At 45.6% G+C, this 17,700-nt stretch overlaps 1 protein-coding gene across 3 annotated transcripts in view; it reads right to left on the reverse strand.

Moving 5' to 3' along the window:
* Window positions 1–17,700, reverse strand: part of Dgk (diacyl glycerol kinase 1) — a 422,138-nt gene that overhangs the window by 42,413 nt on the left and 362,025 nt on the right. For all 3 annotated transcript variants that reach the window (XM_075892403.1, XM_075892402.1, XM_075892401.1), the window contains 8 exons: window positions 15,787–15,918; window positions 13,139–13,264; window positions 11,792–11,841; window positions 9,467–9,541; window positions 8,535–8,654; window positions 7,933–8,050; window positions 6,607–6,695; window positions 4,503–4,619 (listed from right to left, as the gene is read on the reverse strand). In XM_075892403.1, coding sequence (XP_075748518.1) covers window positions 4,503–4,619; window positions 6,607–6,695; window positions 7,933–8,050; window positions 8,535–8,654; window positions 9,467–9,541; window positions 11,792–11,841; window positions 13,139–13,264; window positions 15,787–15,918 — 827 coding nt within the window. The remainder of the gene's footprint in view (window positions 1–4,502; window positions 4,620–6,606; window positions 6,696–7,932; window positions 8,051–8,534; window positions 8,655–9,466; window positions 9,542–11,791; window positions 11,842–13,138; window positions 13,265–15,786; window positions 15,919–17,700) is intronic.

Genomic DNA, 17,700 nt, shown 5'->3' on the forward strand with positions numbered 1-17,700 from the left:
ACTTTGAATATCGTGCCATCACGCGTGCAGATTTCAGCGCGAAATTATAAAATGGTACTTCGACTTTGGTTTTCTTTGTTCGTGAAATTATCATGGTAAGATTGACGACATTTGAGTTCTCAGAGAAGACTTTATCAATGCAAACCGATTGATTGTGGCACTTGTGTCCACTTAAGGTGGGACTTTCGCACACGTGAAAACGAGGCAAAGTGGCAACGCGTATAAAATGAAACGAACACAAAAAAATCCCAGCATATCCACGCAGTTAATGATTATGAGTGGGGTTAAGAGTTCATCCGTCCGTCCGGACGCACGGACGGATGGACAGACCGACGAACGGAAGCACGGACGAACGGACGGTTGATTTTGCCCACTCATCATCATTCAGTCCGTGGATATGCTGTGACTTTATACGCCGAACCTTACAGAACCGATATTTATTCAGCTTCAACATTGCGCCGAGGCGCTCTAAAAGTAAAAATGAAAAAAAACTCCTGTTACCGTTTCTGCAGGTCCTCACTTGCTACATGTATGCGTGTAAATCTGACTTCAGAGATGCGCGTCAATCCTCCAGAAGGTAATTAACAGAATAACAATTGGTGTAGCATTACGTCCCGCGATCCCGATACCATCACGAGGGACGCCAAAGCTAAGAGCTCCAGAAAGTTCAACCACGTGTTGTTCTTTAACGTGCACGTAACTTTAAGTACACGAGCTTCTAGCATTTCACTCCAATCTAAACTCGGGCCCTGCGGCCGAGATTCGATCCCGCCACATTGGGCTCAGCCGTCGGGCACACTAATCACAAAACCGCTATGACGGGTTACGAAATGGGGGGACAACGCCTGTCGTTAGAGAGACATACATGTGGCAAAGTAGGATTCACCAAAAAAGTGTGACTAGTAGCATTACGATAAGCTCATCTCAAGAGCCTGAAAGTGAGCAACAAACCCATAAATGAGCCATGAAAAAAACTCTGAATCTAACCGACTTATCGTTCCGTCGAAAATGCTCTCGCCTTTCTCTTTTTCATAAAATTTATCATTACAATCCATCTTTAAAAGAGAGCCTTCTTTCTTCCCCCTCTTACATTTCACCTCGTTTCGATCATTGCTTTAAAGTAGGTGTGCCATTTTGCCGAACAAACCACTACAGTGATTCCTTCATTCCCAGAACAAGCAAAGACTGGAACTGCCTTTCCGCTGCCACCGCATCCCTCATCGACCCTGCAAACTTCAAACTCTCCATTTTGCAGCAATTGTAACATTTCGCTTGCTTTTTGTTGTATAAACCCCACTCCTTTCTGTAAAGCCTTCGGGCATGGAAAGTATTCAAATAAATAAATAAATAAATAAATAAATAAATAAATAAATAAATAAATAAATAAATAAACTGTGGCACAATGAATAGAGAATGAGACGACTTACCATCCCTCGCGATACACGCATTTCATCCCCTTTTGGCCACAAGTACGATTGGTCGAGCGTCTGCGCGTACGTAAACGCATGCGCATTGTCTGGTTCATTAAACCTGTCCGTCGTCATGGGTTTCAAACATGCGGGACGCAGAGCGGCAAGTCCAATGGCGTGTGAACACTTCCTTCGCATCTGGAGTCTAGAACGCACCGTCGGCGAGGCCGCTAACTACACCGCACGAACACGTCTAAGCGATCGCGCACGAGCCTGACGAACAACGCTGTAGAGTCACATTCACTACCGAGAGACTGCGAGTACGAGGCAACAATGCGTTCGAATGAAGGAGCAGCGATTTCTCGCGAAGAACGGAGCACAGCCGGAGGGGCGGCACCGTTTGTCACGTCATCGTCCGCGTGGGCGGCCGGAACCTTTTTCGCGGAGTCAATGCAATCGGCGCTTTCGTAAAACGCGAGACCTTTAGAGTGCTGCGAGCGTAAATATACATTTGTGGCTAGCATAGCCGAATCGTTCACTCGCAGTTTCATTGTGATTGCTATTAGATAGATAGTCTCGGCTGTTTTTTTTTTGTTGCCGTCGCCGCTGCCAACGCCGTTATTCACCGTATATGTATACGTATCCATAACTATGAACACGTCAAAAATAAAGAAAAAAATGACCCCGTCTCTGCGTGTTACACTGAAAACGTCGTCAAAGGACGGTAGTTCTGCGTCTGGACAGAGTGAACAAAACGTTTATTTGATGTTCTGCGCAAGAAAATCGGTACGTGGTATTCTGGAGGCGCTGCGTCAGAAGGCCTCGAGCGTGCAGCGGAGGCAAACGAGCGCATCAAGTCACGTCACACGTGAGACATGAGCGCCATCTGGCAGTTATCTTGGAAAACAAAGCGCGCGACATGCGCGCCCGTCTCGGGGGTGATAAGGCGTAGAACACAAAGCGACGGATAGGTGCCACCACCGTGTCGTCTTAGCAAAGCGTGGGAAACACTTGCCTTTTTGTGCAAGCGTTTCAGATTCAGCGCAGCGCAATAAACGGTACTGCCCTTAGAATTACTTATGTGTGCCTTTTCTAGTAAAAGACACACACAAATAATATTGACGTGTTGTTATGGTGCCCCAGATATGCGCAATAATTGCTTTTTAATTGACAATCGCACACGTATGAAAGCTGAGTCATGAGCAATATTGGTGGGCGCTGCGGATGAGGTCAGCTGTTCGTGGTACCATCTGGTGCCTTTTAGAGTACCGTTAAGGGCGGACAGACAGATGTACAGACAGAAAGACCAAAATGTTTGCGTCGAAGGTCCCTAAGAAAGACTATCGTCTTCTTGGCGCCCAGCTCATCACGATGTGCCGACGCGCGCTTATCTCCCACGCGCACTTCGCCCCGCGAACGGGGGAGGGAATTAGATGCTTGTGCGCGCAGGCTTATTCTTCGGTGGGGAGAATCGTGTGCCTTCCGCTTTCACCGGAACAATTGCATTCGTTACTGGGCCAACAAAGGCCACTTCACTCGCTGCACAGGCCCCATTTGCGAAAAGAGCGTGCTTTTTCATACGCAGCGAAGTATCACAACTGGGACACCTGTTAGTTTGCACTTCTCTGTGCTTGTGATTATACGTTTCGTGCGTCGTTTTTGTTTAAAAAAATACCGCCATATCCACGAAGTGAATGATGATGAGTGGGCGAAGCTCCGGAGGTAAACCTGGTAAACCATGAATCCTCCGTACATTTTGCCCACTCGATTTTATTGCAACGCTCCCCCTAGCGTACGTCGCCGCACTATATCGAACGATGACACGCGCCATATGTGGCATCATTCCTATTTTATAACACCTCGCATCTTTCATAATCAACTACACGTACCGCCGTCTAGTTTATAACATCTTGCATCTTTTGGACGGACGGACGGACGGACGGACGAACGGATGGATGGATGGTCGGATGGATGGATGGATGGATGGATGGATGGATGGATGGATGGACGGACGGATGGACGGATGGATATGGCTGTACCCTTTAGATCGGGCGGTGGCTAGCGTAATACTTAGAACTGAACGAGAGGTGGCTACATACAGGGGACGCACAGCCCACGCCTTAAGGAGCTTCGCTCCTAAAAAGGCGTGAAGTGTCGACCGGTAAATGTTGTTAGTTCGTTCTCATTCTGTGTATGTTGTTTTCAAGCGTCATTTGTGCGTGAGCAGCGCGCTGCACATTTCGATATGATTGCCGCTCTCGGCGTTACATTCCGAGTTGTTGCTATCGCATTGATTTCTTCGCCCTTGCGGTAAAGCTGTGACTCTTTTAATCAGCTAGAATGGACGTCACGAATGCGGGTGTCGAGCGTCGGGGTTAAATGAACCGATTACCGGGATAAAGAGTGCTGCCGCACTTCAGATGTGCCCTGATATATGCACGGCGCGAATGAAATTCTCCGAGTGATTTAGCAAGTGTGAACTCTCTCACTGCTGACTTCTCTTGCATATGTACTACAAGGCCGTTCAGTTTCGAGCACTGGATCTGCATCCGCTTGCTTTTAGCCAAACGAGATATCACGGAGAGATAAGGAAGGAAGAAAACAAGAGGAAGAAGGCGGGGCAGTCAAAAAAGAAATTAGTCTGGTTGCCTGCCCTATGCTGGGTGTATAGAAAAGGGGAGTCTGAATGTGTGTGTTAGAGAGACAAAAAAAAAGGAAAGAAGCAAATAATCAATGAATGCACTGACACGTATGCTGTGGTTATGAACCGAATGAACTGACTTATGCTGTAGTGGCGCAATACAAAAGTCAAAGAACAAGTGTTCTTTAACTGCCTTGCGAGCCAACAAGCGACAGGGGAGTTGTTCCAGAAGCATATGTACGAAGAGCGGCTCATCGTCCAATGGTAGCAGTGCATTAGAAAGCATTCGTTTGTCACAGGCAAACGCTTCCCAGTAGACAGTGGATTAATAGCACCGTTTGCTGGGAGAAACAATCCTAACATCGAAATATAACAAGATAAGCAAATTAATTAACAGGCAGTGTTTGTATATCTATACTAAGCGAATCATTCAAGCAAAAAGCAAGGCTGACCGTCATTTGGCACCAGCGACAATGCAGTCCGGTGATGCCGTTGTAGCTTTTGATAGCCTTTTTGCACTTGCTGCATTTTCCCGTGCAGTTTCCTTCCGTCCAGTGATGAACCAGAGCCTGAAAAAAAAAGAAAAAAAAAGGATCATGTTGCACAAGGTTGGAGTAAATGGCGGTGCTCAAAACTTGTCTACAACACTGCGCTTGCACCTCAGATTTCTTGTCTCAGTATGTAGCCGATATATACCCGCGTATATACGGCTGCGCTCAAGTTTTACATTGGGGAGCAACATAGTCTTGGCTAAATATTCTGTTGCCTGAACACTCCGCCATCATATGCTGGCGAGAAGTAACGAACATAGATTCATTAATCAGGGAAGTATGCCAAAGGCAGGGAACGATAAAAGGGAAACTCCCTCAGATTATAAAGAGATGCTTCCCTCTGTCGGACCTTTCAAGTCATTTTTAACGCGTAGGGATTTAGAAATGCAGCCTTTATGACAAAAGTGGCAGCCGATGATGTAGCAATCAACGAGGAACAGCTTCCTAACGTTACCGTCGCAAAGGTATATGACCAATGGTACGCAGTTCCTGTTTTTTGCATACCCGACCAATCACAGTGCATCGGGAGGTGCGTTGAAACTTCGGCCTCTGCGCCCTTAACATCAAAGTTCTTGTACCATCCACACCCGTTTCTGTATCGCATCATCCATGGTGGCTTCGCAAGGCCGCCTTGTGCACCCTCTCGTTATCTTTGCCAAATATGGCAGTAGCCTGGTGAATCACCGCGCACATTCCAAATTATTCGATCACGACCTGGATACAGACCGTGACGCAGCTTTGTGTATTCGAACACCCTCAGACAAAACACCTTTTCTCGTGTTGCGGCAGTGTGATCGGTAAAAAGCACACAAAATGCGAATGATGTGAGCCGATCTGAGCAACACGTAATTACAGCGATGATTTGCCGGCGCCAGACGGCAGAAAAACGAGCTATAGACATTGCGTGGTTATCAGCGGGGAGAAAGTGGTGGAGGAGATAAAAATGCAAACGAAGCCCCGACCTAGAAAGAAGTACGGGAGAACAAACACCAAGACAAAAACAAGTATACATCATCAAAAGTGGCAGCGTGGAAATAAACAAAAATAACAAGAATAACCACCGCGAGAAGAAAGTGCCACCAGCGGCTCTGCCCAATGTAACGATGATGAAATGCTAATGAAATTCTGAAGAGCTCACACGTGCCACCGTTATACCCTCTAATTAACATAAATTCCCGGGTTTTGTTTTCTTAGTATTCGCTTCCATGCGTGTAAGATCCGTATCGTGAAAAAGCGGGGATCTGTTAGGAAGGGGCCACATAGGAAGATTATCGTACTTCTTCGAGCCAGAGCGAACACCGCTCGGTATGTTGAACTGTGAAGGAGGCGGTATAATCACGCTGCGAGAAGACAACAAGGAAAGCTCCTTCTTTTGGCTGATGGCGCTTAACACCCCACAACGAGACAGGGGCGACAGGAAAAAAAAATCGCTGGCAAGCAATGCAGATCATTTTTCAACGTCCGCGCACTTCATCATGCGCGAGAAACTCGGCGCATGATCGCCTTTGTCAGCTCTCAACAAAGACGCGTCCACCGCAGCCAGAAATCGAACACGCTAACGCTTTCCCGCCGCATATAATATGCATATGTACGTAATTAAGCAACCTAAATTCCGATAAGTCATCTGTTACAGGTTACAGTATTCGTACATTAGACACGACGAACTTGATTTTATATATATTACATAAGGGCTTCATTGTCTACTAATTTGCACAAATAGCTACTTTGATGAAGTTTAAATAATTTTTTCTTATGGTTATGAGATATAATGATGGAGCTTTATATGAAAATAACGTGTAAATAAAGGACAATACACATGAGTGGATCAAAATTGCCGAAAGGCTCAAATATAGGAAGATATAACACGGTGACTGTGGTCATAATGACGATTAGGATGATGATGATGATGATGATGATGATGATGATGGCGGCTATGAGAGAGCACCCGCCGTACATGACGTGCGCGTTCGATTCCGAGGACAGACACACATTAAGAAAGGTATACCTGCGAGCTTTTCTTGGACTTGACATAGGTGTTAATGCAGGAAGCAGGCGCCCTCTGCACGCAGCGCTCATGGACAGTGTACCTGCAAACTGCAAGGAAAATGAAACAAGGCAAATACAGCGCTAAATAGCGTGATCTGTCATCATTAAAGGACACAAAACAACGCATACGGTGTCATTTTAATCACACCTGCACAGAATCAGCCTGTAAATGGGGCTACGACGAGCGTTTATTGGTTGATTCCTGACGTCTAGATAAGGGGGAGTGTGTGTGAGTTATTCGTCGATTAACTTGCGTAAAGAAAAAAATCAAATTACTCATGAGTTACCTCGCGCGTAGACCCCTACGTGCGCTGGACAAGCAAGTGACCAAGTGCCTACGGAAGCGAGGATAAGTTTTTACGTTTATTTTGTCTGCACTTCGCCTACATCGCCGTCAGGCACTGCGTAGAGATGGGTGGAAACTGATCATAACATAACATGATTAACAATATTTACAAGAGATACAACAATACACAATATATTTCAAGGAGAAAAACATCCAAATGATATTGACTTACTCAACGTATAAACATCACAATCATGCATTTTAAACTTCACAACGCTTCCAGACAACAAGCCATTTTTATTGACAGAAATATTGAGGGCATCGCTACAGGCAAAAAAAAAATCACCATTAGTTTCATTGACGATATCATCTGGAAAGAATTTCCTATCCTTTCCGCCCCTGTGCGCCTTTTCAGTGGGCATTCGTGTTGCCTTAGTCTTTGATCCATGTTTTATTCCAATAATTATCATGAATCCACGACCATCAATTCCGAGCAAGCTTTTCGTCATTCTAAGCACTTGCAACAACGAAGGCTTAGGACAAAACACAATGTCATGCACGTTTTCATAGCCTAAGTTTTTGCGTTGCTTCCGCAGTATCCTTCACGTTAGGAAGCTGTCGCTCTTCGCCAGCTGCAAACCCGAACTTTCCCAAAAACATAAGCTAATTCCGACTCGTTATACCGAAGTCTGTCAAAAATTCCACGCTATTCCCACATCCTTTCCCGTCGCACCGTAGAGTGCACCACCGCCTGATTCCCTCGCCTCCCACCGATCCTTCGGTCCACCCGGATATATTCCAAAGAAGCGAGAAGGGATCCTTCGCGACAGCACGCCCGAGGTCTTTCGGGCGCTCGCTCAGCGGGTCCGGGCTGTCGCAGAGATTCTCAAAAGCGTCCCGAAATAGATACCCTGTTTCTATTATCATCATGATCATCATCATCCGCAGCGTTGTCCGCTACATGCGTAAAAACCTACTGGGAGACGCGCCGTAACTTACAGACGCAGCACAGTCCTTTCTTTCCGAGTCCGACAAGCATGTTCAGGCAGAGATTGCAGTAGGCGGGTCTGTTGAAGTGCTTGAGACGCCAGACGTGGTTGCCGTCGTCTTTGACGTTCTGCAGAGAAGAAGACGGCACGGTTACTGAGGGGAAGACATCCGGGTTAATTATTGGAAGCGCGTCCAGGACAACCATTCACACAAAGGCGGATAGGTACGAAGTTTATAAAATTTTTTTCGTGCAGGAAAAAAAACTAAAAGAGAACGTGATTCAAAAAGAAGATCACATCCCTTGATTATTGGGTCATGAATGGAGAATAGACAGAGATGCACGATATGCGCCGATAACAGATACACCTATAGCAGGATACACCTTTTTGGGGATTAACACCTCAAAACCACGACATGATTGTGAAGAATAGTGGAGGATCGACCACCTGGTGTTGTTCAACGTGCACCGAAATTCGAATACGTGAGCCTCTAGCACTTTTAGCCTCCGTCGAAAATGAGGACACTGCGGCGGCTGGGATTTGATGCCTCGACTACTGATCCATTGCGGCGGGTCACCTGAGGTGCTACAAGCTGCCTCAAAGGTCACTCACCGCATCAAGCCCAAGCAGCACAAGCAGCGGAATAGTGGTCATGCCACCACGCTTCCATTCTTCGAGCGACACAGTTCCGTCGGCGTCGTAGTCAATCTCCACCATCATCTCCTGTAGAATCTGCGTTGAAAAAATTCGAGTTTTGAGAGATAAATGTAGATCACCCGTACGCAGGCACTTGAACACCGGCTAAGAACACCGGCTTGAACACCTGCCTGTCATTGGTCCGCGGCTTCCGGGGTAAAGAGGGGAAGTAGAGATATTTTATTGCAACTTCAGGACTCCTTTGTCGCCATTGTGGTCAGAAATGGCACGTGTGCACGATTCACAACGGAATCGCATCAGACGCGTCCACGAGAGTCATTTCAGCAGTTTTTGGTGTCCCTTTAGGTAATTGTTTTAACGTATGGTATATTATTGCCCACGAGGTAATACTAAAGAAGTTGGTCACTTGACTTGGTCTTGTACGGGGCGTTACAGCTGTAATGACTAACGATGACTTATACAATGATGAAACCATAATATAAGTGTGTTAGTTGGGTATATCAAAATGTAAAAAAAAGCACAGTGTACATCAGTACACCAAATTCTTGTTCAGGCAGAAAGCAAACAAGTGCGAATAATTATTATTGTAGACTCCAGCGACGCGGCTCGACCCTTAGGCGATTCGATGCCTCTGTTACCAGTCGCGGCACATTGCGAGAAAATTAATTTGCATGCATCATCCACACTCGCGTATTTGTAGAACGAGGCAAAGCATTTATCCAGTGGCGCGAAGCGAAAGGATGCGCTGCGTAATGACAAAAATACTGGCTAGATTTCAACGCCGTAAAGAAACGTGAGCACAGTGAAGACAAGACAACGCAGTTCACGAAACAAGAACCAACCACAGACGCGAGAAAGAACAGCAGTGTTTGCATTGTTCCACTTACCGGCTTCAGTTCTGACACGTCCCAGCCCAGGTATTCGGCGACGCTCATCATTTGATTCACTATGCACTCTGTCTCCTGGAAGCCACCAAGCGATAACACAAGCTTGTTACGCACAAACACTTAAGATCAGGCACGCACCAAAGCTTGTTCCCTTCACAGTACAATATCTTGCAAATGAAGCTGGGAACAAGACGACAAATTAAAACGCTATGCAGTCAATGTTAAAGAACGGTGCCAGTTTCTGTGCTGGTGCGTTACCTTGGATTTTCCGCTCGAGCTTTCTGTTCCACTCAATTTTTCGCGTCACGAACCAAAACGTCGATGCGAAACTAATTATAATGCAGCTAATTAAGTTGACGGCGCCGAGCTTCATGCAAATGTGCCCGTCTCTTTCACTCACTGGCGAACCGAACTGTTTGAAATGTATGCCGACAATCGGCGCACATTGTTTCAGCCCCTAGTCGAATTACAAAGGCCCGGCATAGACTCTAAATCAATCGAGGCCTCCCATACGGCAGGGTCCCCAACTTTACTTTTGGGAAAAGGCGCTCCTTAATTCACGGTTTCCCATACTTCATCAGACTCAATGTTATCGCTGCACGAAATAAGGAAATAAGCCATTGACAACAAAGAAATAACATTGCGTGATCTTCTTATTCTGTTCGCTAGAAGATGCGTGATAAAACGCAAAACGACTCACGAAGATCTAAGCTAAAACGATTGCAAAACGCGTTTTCAGTACAATAGCGGACTCGCTGCATGAATAGAAACCACCAATTCCTGCAACATGAAAAAAAGGCCACCTGAGGCAAACTTCTCAGTCTTTCGTTATTGTCATTGGCCAACCGAGCGAAATTGCCGAGCACTTGTTTTTGCGTACAGTTGCAAAGCAAAGCTATTTACTTATTCGCTGTTTTTTATCTGTGACGTGATGAGGAAGGACGGTGTATACAGACCCTGACATGTTTTCACGCTCAACGTTAGATTTGATGACGACGCGATTTCTGTCAACAGTATGCAAATCACGTATCTGCGTTGCGCCTTGCATTGCTGGCAAGTGTACGTTGCCTCCATTGTGCTTGCAAAAGTCTCGTTTTTAGGTCCGTGCTAAATACAGCCTTATTCTGAATTCTGGGCCTCTAAAAGAGCGCGCCCTTAAGGGAGTTACAGAAGGCGTCAACTAATACGTCGAACGAAAATATTAATTCAGTTCGTTTGCCGACGTCGTAGGCATGATAGCTACGGGGTCAGCTCACTAGTGCAGACGTCGACGACACCCTTAAACGCAAACTTTAAATATAGACGTTCGCAAATTTCGAAAGAGAGAAAAAAGTAACCACTTTCACTTTTTTAAGGCACAACAAAGTTCATCGTTAGTGTTCACCAGACTGAAGCCACTACCACTGCTTGAACAGCAGTAAGTTGTTTTTACAGGCTGTTTCCTTTTTGCCCAATCTCTGTCTATCTAAACAGCGGCTGAAGCGATGGCGAAGCGTCTGCGACAACACCATTACTTCTGGAAGGTCAAGAGTTCAGCATCAATCATTGGGCAAGGTTTGCTGTCATTGGGCAAGGAGCACTGTCATTCGAATACGACGACAAGTTGAAGAGGATGGCGCCAAAAAAAAACACACAAAAAACGCCCGCATTAAGCGAATGAAATAAGAACATTTTGAGGCTTCGTCTCTTTGTTTGACACAGCCCTAATGAAAACCAAAATCAAACGAAGCAAAGGAAGGTATATCAGACAATAATTGTACCGTTCTATGCGGAGCGGCATATAGTGATTGAGATACAGATGTGAGTATACATCTATATCCCAATTGAGATATGCAAATCTATATTTTAATTACTACACTACACTGAAACTGTACACTTACCACTGCCTATACTTTGCTTGGCTTCATGGTTTGCCGGTTTTCATTGAAGTTGCATTAGACGAGTACGGCGAGTCAAGCATCAACTGGAGGAACACTTGAGGCAAGATAGATTACATAAGACGCGTAGATTACAAATACAGTTTTATCGTGTTTCGAGAAAACTTGGCAGTGCAGAAAGTTCTCCACTTTAGCCACATACGTCTTTAGCAGATGGAGCCATAACTTTCGAGTTAGGACCAACCGAGACGTTAAGCTGACGCGCTGCACGTTCTGTATACATTGCAGTAAATAAGCCAGTGCCTTTTTCGTTCGTCGCGCTACGTCTGCTTAGCTATCTTCACAAGCACCCACCCACACTCCACGAACTGAAGACAGATCGTCTTTCGAAACGAAGCATCAATACAGCAAATAAAAAGGGGATGGGATATTTCATCTGAGTACTTACGTTGTTGTCAAGATAACCGTTTCCATCGGTGTCGTACAACCTGAACATGACTGAAACGAAACGATGCACGCAGGTGTGGTATAAACAACGGCAACATGCATAAGATGAAGCGACTTTTTATCCGGCCTCATTTGAAACTCCCTGTGAGCCTAAAGTGTATTCATGCCAGGTTGGGCGTAAATACACAAATATGCAGAATCCAATTGGTTAGGCAACTCGCAACAAGTTTACTTGTTCCGGTGGTAGACATGACCTTGCGCAAGCATAAAGTGCACAGTTTCGCTCAAGTGCACGATCCAGTGTTCTGATTGATTGATTGATATGTGGGGTTTAACGTCCCAAAACCACCATTTGATTATGAGGGACGCCGTAGTGGAGGGCTCCGGAAATTTCGACCACCTGGGGTTCTTTAACGTGCACCCAAATCTGAGCACACGGGCCTACAACATTTCCGCCTCCATCGGAAATGCAGCCGGGAAATGCAGCCGGGAATCGAACCCGCGACCTGCGGGTCAGCAGCCGAGTACCTTAGCCACTAGACCACCGCGGCGGGGGATCCAGTGTTCTAGAGGACACAATTGCGGATAGTCGTTGTAGAACGCCACAAGCGCGCGCTGGCACAAGCCAGCGCGCGCAAAGCGGCCCAATGTGGGATACATGTTAGCTTGCTAGCGGTTCTATTCAAATAAAGATGAGATAAAACCACAAAGAACAAACAAAGCATACAAGAAAAGGCTACGCTCGTATACGAGATATCAAAAAAGCCTGCCTCTTTATAGCCGTAACCTTTCAGGCAAGATTATCAACCACTTCTAGAATCTGAAGAAGACGAGGATCACCGTGTTTTCTGCGACAACAAACCGAAATTCATGCCGTGGTAGTATACAAGCCCCCTTGTTATTGAGCTGCAGGAGAACGAGGTGTTTCTCGGCATTCCTTTTTTTTTTTCACAAATAAAGTTGGTTATACACATGTAGGCATGTCATAGATAATGCCTGATGAGAGTAGACACACGCAGGCGCAGATGGCCAGTGCGAAAAGACAGAGCAAACAGATATTTCCGTGCAACATGTGTTTTAGGTCACCATTAATGTAAAAAAAAACGTGTGTACATAATTTGGACAATAAGAAATGAAGTGAAAGTTGCGACTTAGCAAAAATATTGGGCAGAATTGGCGCCACCCTCGAAATAAACTGGATGGAGGCCCCCCCCCCCCTGACCTCCGTGTGCACGCGTTCAGAAGTATGTACAAACTAGGCCTTACGTAAGACTAATTCTCATCGCATCTATCGCCGTGAAAGTTAGAAACGTCTACGAGACACCGACACCACAACGTGCACACTCACATTCCAGCTTGTCCTCGGGTCGCCCAGCTTCCATGAGTGAGAGGTAGCAGATGATGTCCTTGAGGGGGACGCGCACAGTGTGCACATCGATGTGGCTGCTCGTTTTCCGGAGAGGCTTCAAGTCCACTGCGCGACAAAAAGGGCAGGGGGTCGTTGGCAAGGCCTACTGGCAGGTTCTATATCGAATACACGCTATACATTGTGCGACAACTGGAGCTAGGTGTCCTCACGATCTAACACCATGCCCTATCGATATACCACTGAGTGTGGGATTATTCGCTTCGCAAGCATTTCTTATATTTTTTTTCGCCCCATTGACCAGCACTGGGTCACATTTGAAAACATAAAAAAAATATTCAAAGGCTAGCCTGCCGGACCGACTTCACAAAGACTGTAATATTAGGTGGCGATTCCGGCACTTTAACCTCCGCAACACACGCACACACAAGCACAACCACACACACATACACACACACACGTACACACACGCGCGCACAAACACACATACACAAACGCACACAAGTTATACCACGTGAAAACTAGCAGGCGACAAGCTGTCATGATGATGATGATGACTTTCGGTACTACTACTACTACTACTACTACTACTACTACTACTACTACTACTTGTTATAAACAAAAGAAACGGAATAACGGGTTTTTTTCGAGTGACTCGTTTATATGTTGGTCAAAACCAAATAAACTGACTACTACTACTAACAGTACTACTACTACTACTACTACTACTACTACTACTACTACTACTACTACTACCACTACTACTACCACTACTACTACTACCACTACTACTACCACCACAACAACACCAAACGGTAAAAAAAAGCTAGACAATGGGGTGAGGAACTTCTCTGGAAAGGACAAGAAAATGTCCTATTACGGAAACGTTAACTACAGTCTGATATTTCGCGCATGCACCCACTCTTCCATCGTTCATCTCTTTTGAAAATGTGAAAGCAGCTCAAAAACACTCGATCGCCGAACGAGCCTTGTTCGAACAGCGGTCATAATGTGTTCCACGAACGACTGCTGACATTTCAGTCACTCGCACCGTGCACATTTGTCTCCGAGTAGAGTGCAGGTGCGACCAAGAGACGCCGACGATTTGCGAGATCGCGTTAGGCGCAGTAGGAGTGGAAGAACAGCCGAGACGTACGCGTACACCCACGAATGAATGTAACACGCGGGAAAGAAATAGAATGGCTTCCCACGAAGTGACAGCTGTAGTTGCGCCTAAGGTGCAGACCCAGGCGCTTAGTAAAAAAAAAAAATCCTTCTCTCTCTCTGTCTCCGCCCCCTCTTCGCATATATATATACAGCTAAAGATTACAAGAAAGCTAAGCATATGTCTATTATTTTCCGCAGGATCAATACGATTATAGTGGTGTTGTAAGAGATAACACCGGAGGTGTTTGGACTAGCATAGTAGCACCGTTTTCTTGAGCGCTAAATTTGGCGGTCATGTGCCACAGTAAGCGGGTACGTGCCAATCAGTTTGTATAGCCATGCGTAGTGCAGCAAGCAAAGTAAAGAGCAGGGCTATATAGCCTATTCAATCGGCCACTGCCGCGCAAAACGTTAAACGATGCTTTGATTGATTTTCTGTGCGAAGACTAGATCATGTCGACATTCGAACACTGTTCTAACACGGCTCTGTCGTCAAGGCGCGCCAACACAGCAGCTAGCAGCAGTTTGTGCCGCTATCTCATTTATTCCTTTTTTTTAGCGCGTCTACTTTTTTCTACACTTTCCTTCCCATTTTTTACCTTTCCTCCTCCCCTTAGTGTGGGGTAATTCTGGCTGACCTCTCTGCCTTTCTGTCATCTTAATTTCTTTCTATATAGCAAGGGTAATGGGAAAAGAGTGATGTTGAGGAGGAGGGAAAGGTAGTGAAAGGGTGAACTATGGCATAGCCCTGCATAATATAGTATAATATAGGAAGGAGTGTGCAAGAGAAGTGAAGTTGAGTAGGAGAGATGCGAGGGTTAGGAGGAGAGGCAAGGAGTGAGAGAGGGTAACATATAAAAACGTAAAGGAAGACAAAGGAAGCAACAAGGAAGACGACGCAGAAAGAAATACAGAAACAAAGAAGAAAGAGCTAGAAAGAATGCAATCTTCGTTGGTCAGGCGGTTGCGCTTGCCCGTCAGCTTCGGTGTTTACTCAGGTTTATGAACAATGAAGCTTGTTCCTCCTCTTCGCCAACGTTTCACTGTGCCAAACTGGCTTTCAAAGGCGTGGAGCACTATCAGAAGCGCCTAATGAAACATTTCACGTGCGTGACATGAAAGAAATTAGGTGGCGCAGGCCTCGCATTACGAAAAAAATTAAAATGTACACACACACACCTACGCTTTCATTTCACGCACAAAGTTGCGATTTTCCTAAAAAAAAAATGAACCACTGAGCCAAGTTTTCCAACAAGTTACGCCATAGGAACGCAGATGAATGAAAATATGGGGCCGTAGACTGGAGAATACTCTCCATACCTTTCGAGCACTTTCGTTTACAAACAGGTTATAATTATAGGCCAGTCTGACATTCCAAAGGCACTATACGTTGCTTCCGAAACAATTAACTGCGCCAACGACGGCGACATGAAGCGCGTTGTAGTGGATATGAGTGAGCTTACCGCTGTGCACAAGTAGGGAACTGTTTGACTTTCTGGAAGAGTTTCGGGAGACTTGGCTCTGGTTGGGTGAGGAGTCGGTCGAGTCGCCGTAGTTCTGTGTCACCGTAACCACCGGGTGGATAGAAGCACTTCCTGCGTGTCGAAAAGAAATCACCCTAAAACTCGCAACAGTGCACGTACATCATCAATTAAAAAATAAAGAAGAGACAGGCTAGATAGCATCCATTCACGCCAAAACTAGTTCTGCGTTGCTTGACTAAACTCCTTGTTATTCGCTTACGCTTGCTTGCGAGAAAATCGCGGCTGGCCGACAGCGTAGACACGAAGCGCGTCGCCTGTCTCTCTGGTCCGGCAGTGGCGCTCAATATTCTAACATGCCACGAGTACACAACCTTCGCCCAAGTTCGGCATCCAATCAGTGACGGCTTTCCTGTCTGTCACAACAATTTCTCCGATTCCGCTCTCACCGTTAACTACTATACCACAGAGGTTTGTTTAATAATTGATCATGGACGTTAGTCGTCGGAATGCAGCCGCTTACAGACTCCAGTCGCATCAGTCACAAGTGTCTTATTACGTAACACCTGTGTCTTCTGTTTGCGTAGCTAACAACCACTGATGTTCACATTGATCTTCTCGATAAAGATGCATTTTTACGACGCACCAATCATGTTTTTATCATGAATAAATGACGTCGTTTTCATCGAGTGCACCCGGTTAATATAAATTGGGAGATGAATGGAAGCGAACCCTAGTAAAGATTGGCGCAGACAGAGGTCTCTGTTCTGTTCTGTTGTAACTTTCTTGCTGTGGACAAGTTGAGGTTCATATTACCTCCGCTTCTTCCCACATATCTGTAAACTCTTCAGCGACAAAGATTACCTCAAATGAACAATGAGCAGCTAAAAAAAACACTAATAACAGGACACTGAAACAAGTTAAAATAACATGGTAGTGTACAGCTTCTTCTTTTTTTTTGCACGCGTTCACTCTACAATAAAAAGTTCACACGCATGCATTTCTAGTTCTGTCCACAGTAGTATACGAACTAATACATTATTCCGTATGCAACAACACATAGCAGCGTATCACAAGAGCTTAAAAAATGTCTCGTAATTATGCCAATTTAAACAACACACACGTAACGAAATTCAGAGCGTTGTCCCTAGCGTCAGGCAAGTGGCGACCACCATATTTCCAGCTTTCGAGAGTGTCGCTCATTTCTTCAGTGCGTGAGAACTTTCGCCGCACGCTCACTGACGCCATTGTTGCTGCTGACTCAAAATTAAAAAGAAAATCAAAATACTTTTTATAACCCATGAAATTGAGTTAGTCAAAACATTCATGCATCTAGCTCTGTAGTAAACGTATTTAAATATATACAGCATGGCTCATTGTCTCAATGCTCTTTTTGTTTCAGAAATGTGTGTGCAGTCTTCGTAATGAAAATGAGTTTAATGTCGACATGATCGTCTTTTAAACGTAATCGCGTTAGTATAGAGTAAGTCAGTCTTCTCAAAACTCTGTAGGTGACAGCAAATAAACCCGTTCACGATTTCGTGCAGTTTTCATTCTTTATTACTACGCTATAGGAGTTCGCTCTCCGGCATTCGTGACTCACCGTCTTAGTGCTGTGATAGCGTAAAACAGCGGCCGCTCATTTCACAACGCGGCTCGTACTTAAGCGACGGCCGTCAGAGAATCGCTATTCGTGACTCACGTCAATTAAAAGGTCACACGTCGGCACTGCCCTTTCCACCTCCTTCAAGCCCAACCACAGAGACAGCGCCGAAACGTGGAAGGCATCGATTTCACCAGCTGCAGCTCTTTTTTTTTTGTCTGCTAAGTGCGCGCGGTAACTACCCGCTGCTGTACTACATCAATGATCCTCGCGAACAGAGACAATGAAACTAC

This window comes from Rhipicephalus microplus, chromosome 4 (genome assembly GCF_043290135.1).
Source record: "Rhipicephalus microplus isolate Deutch F79 chromosome 4, USDA_Rmic, whole genome shotgun sequence".
In the NCBI taxonomy this organism is placed as follows: Eukaryota; Metazoa; Arthropoda; class Arachnida; order Ixodida; family Ixodidae; genus Rhipicephalus; species Rhipicephalus microplus.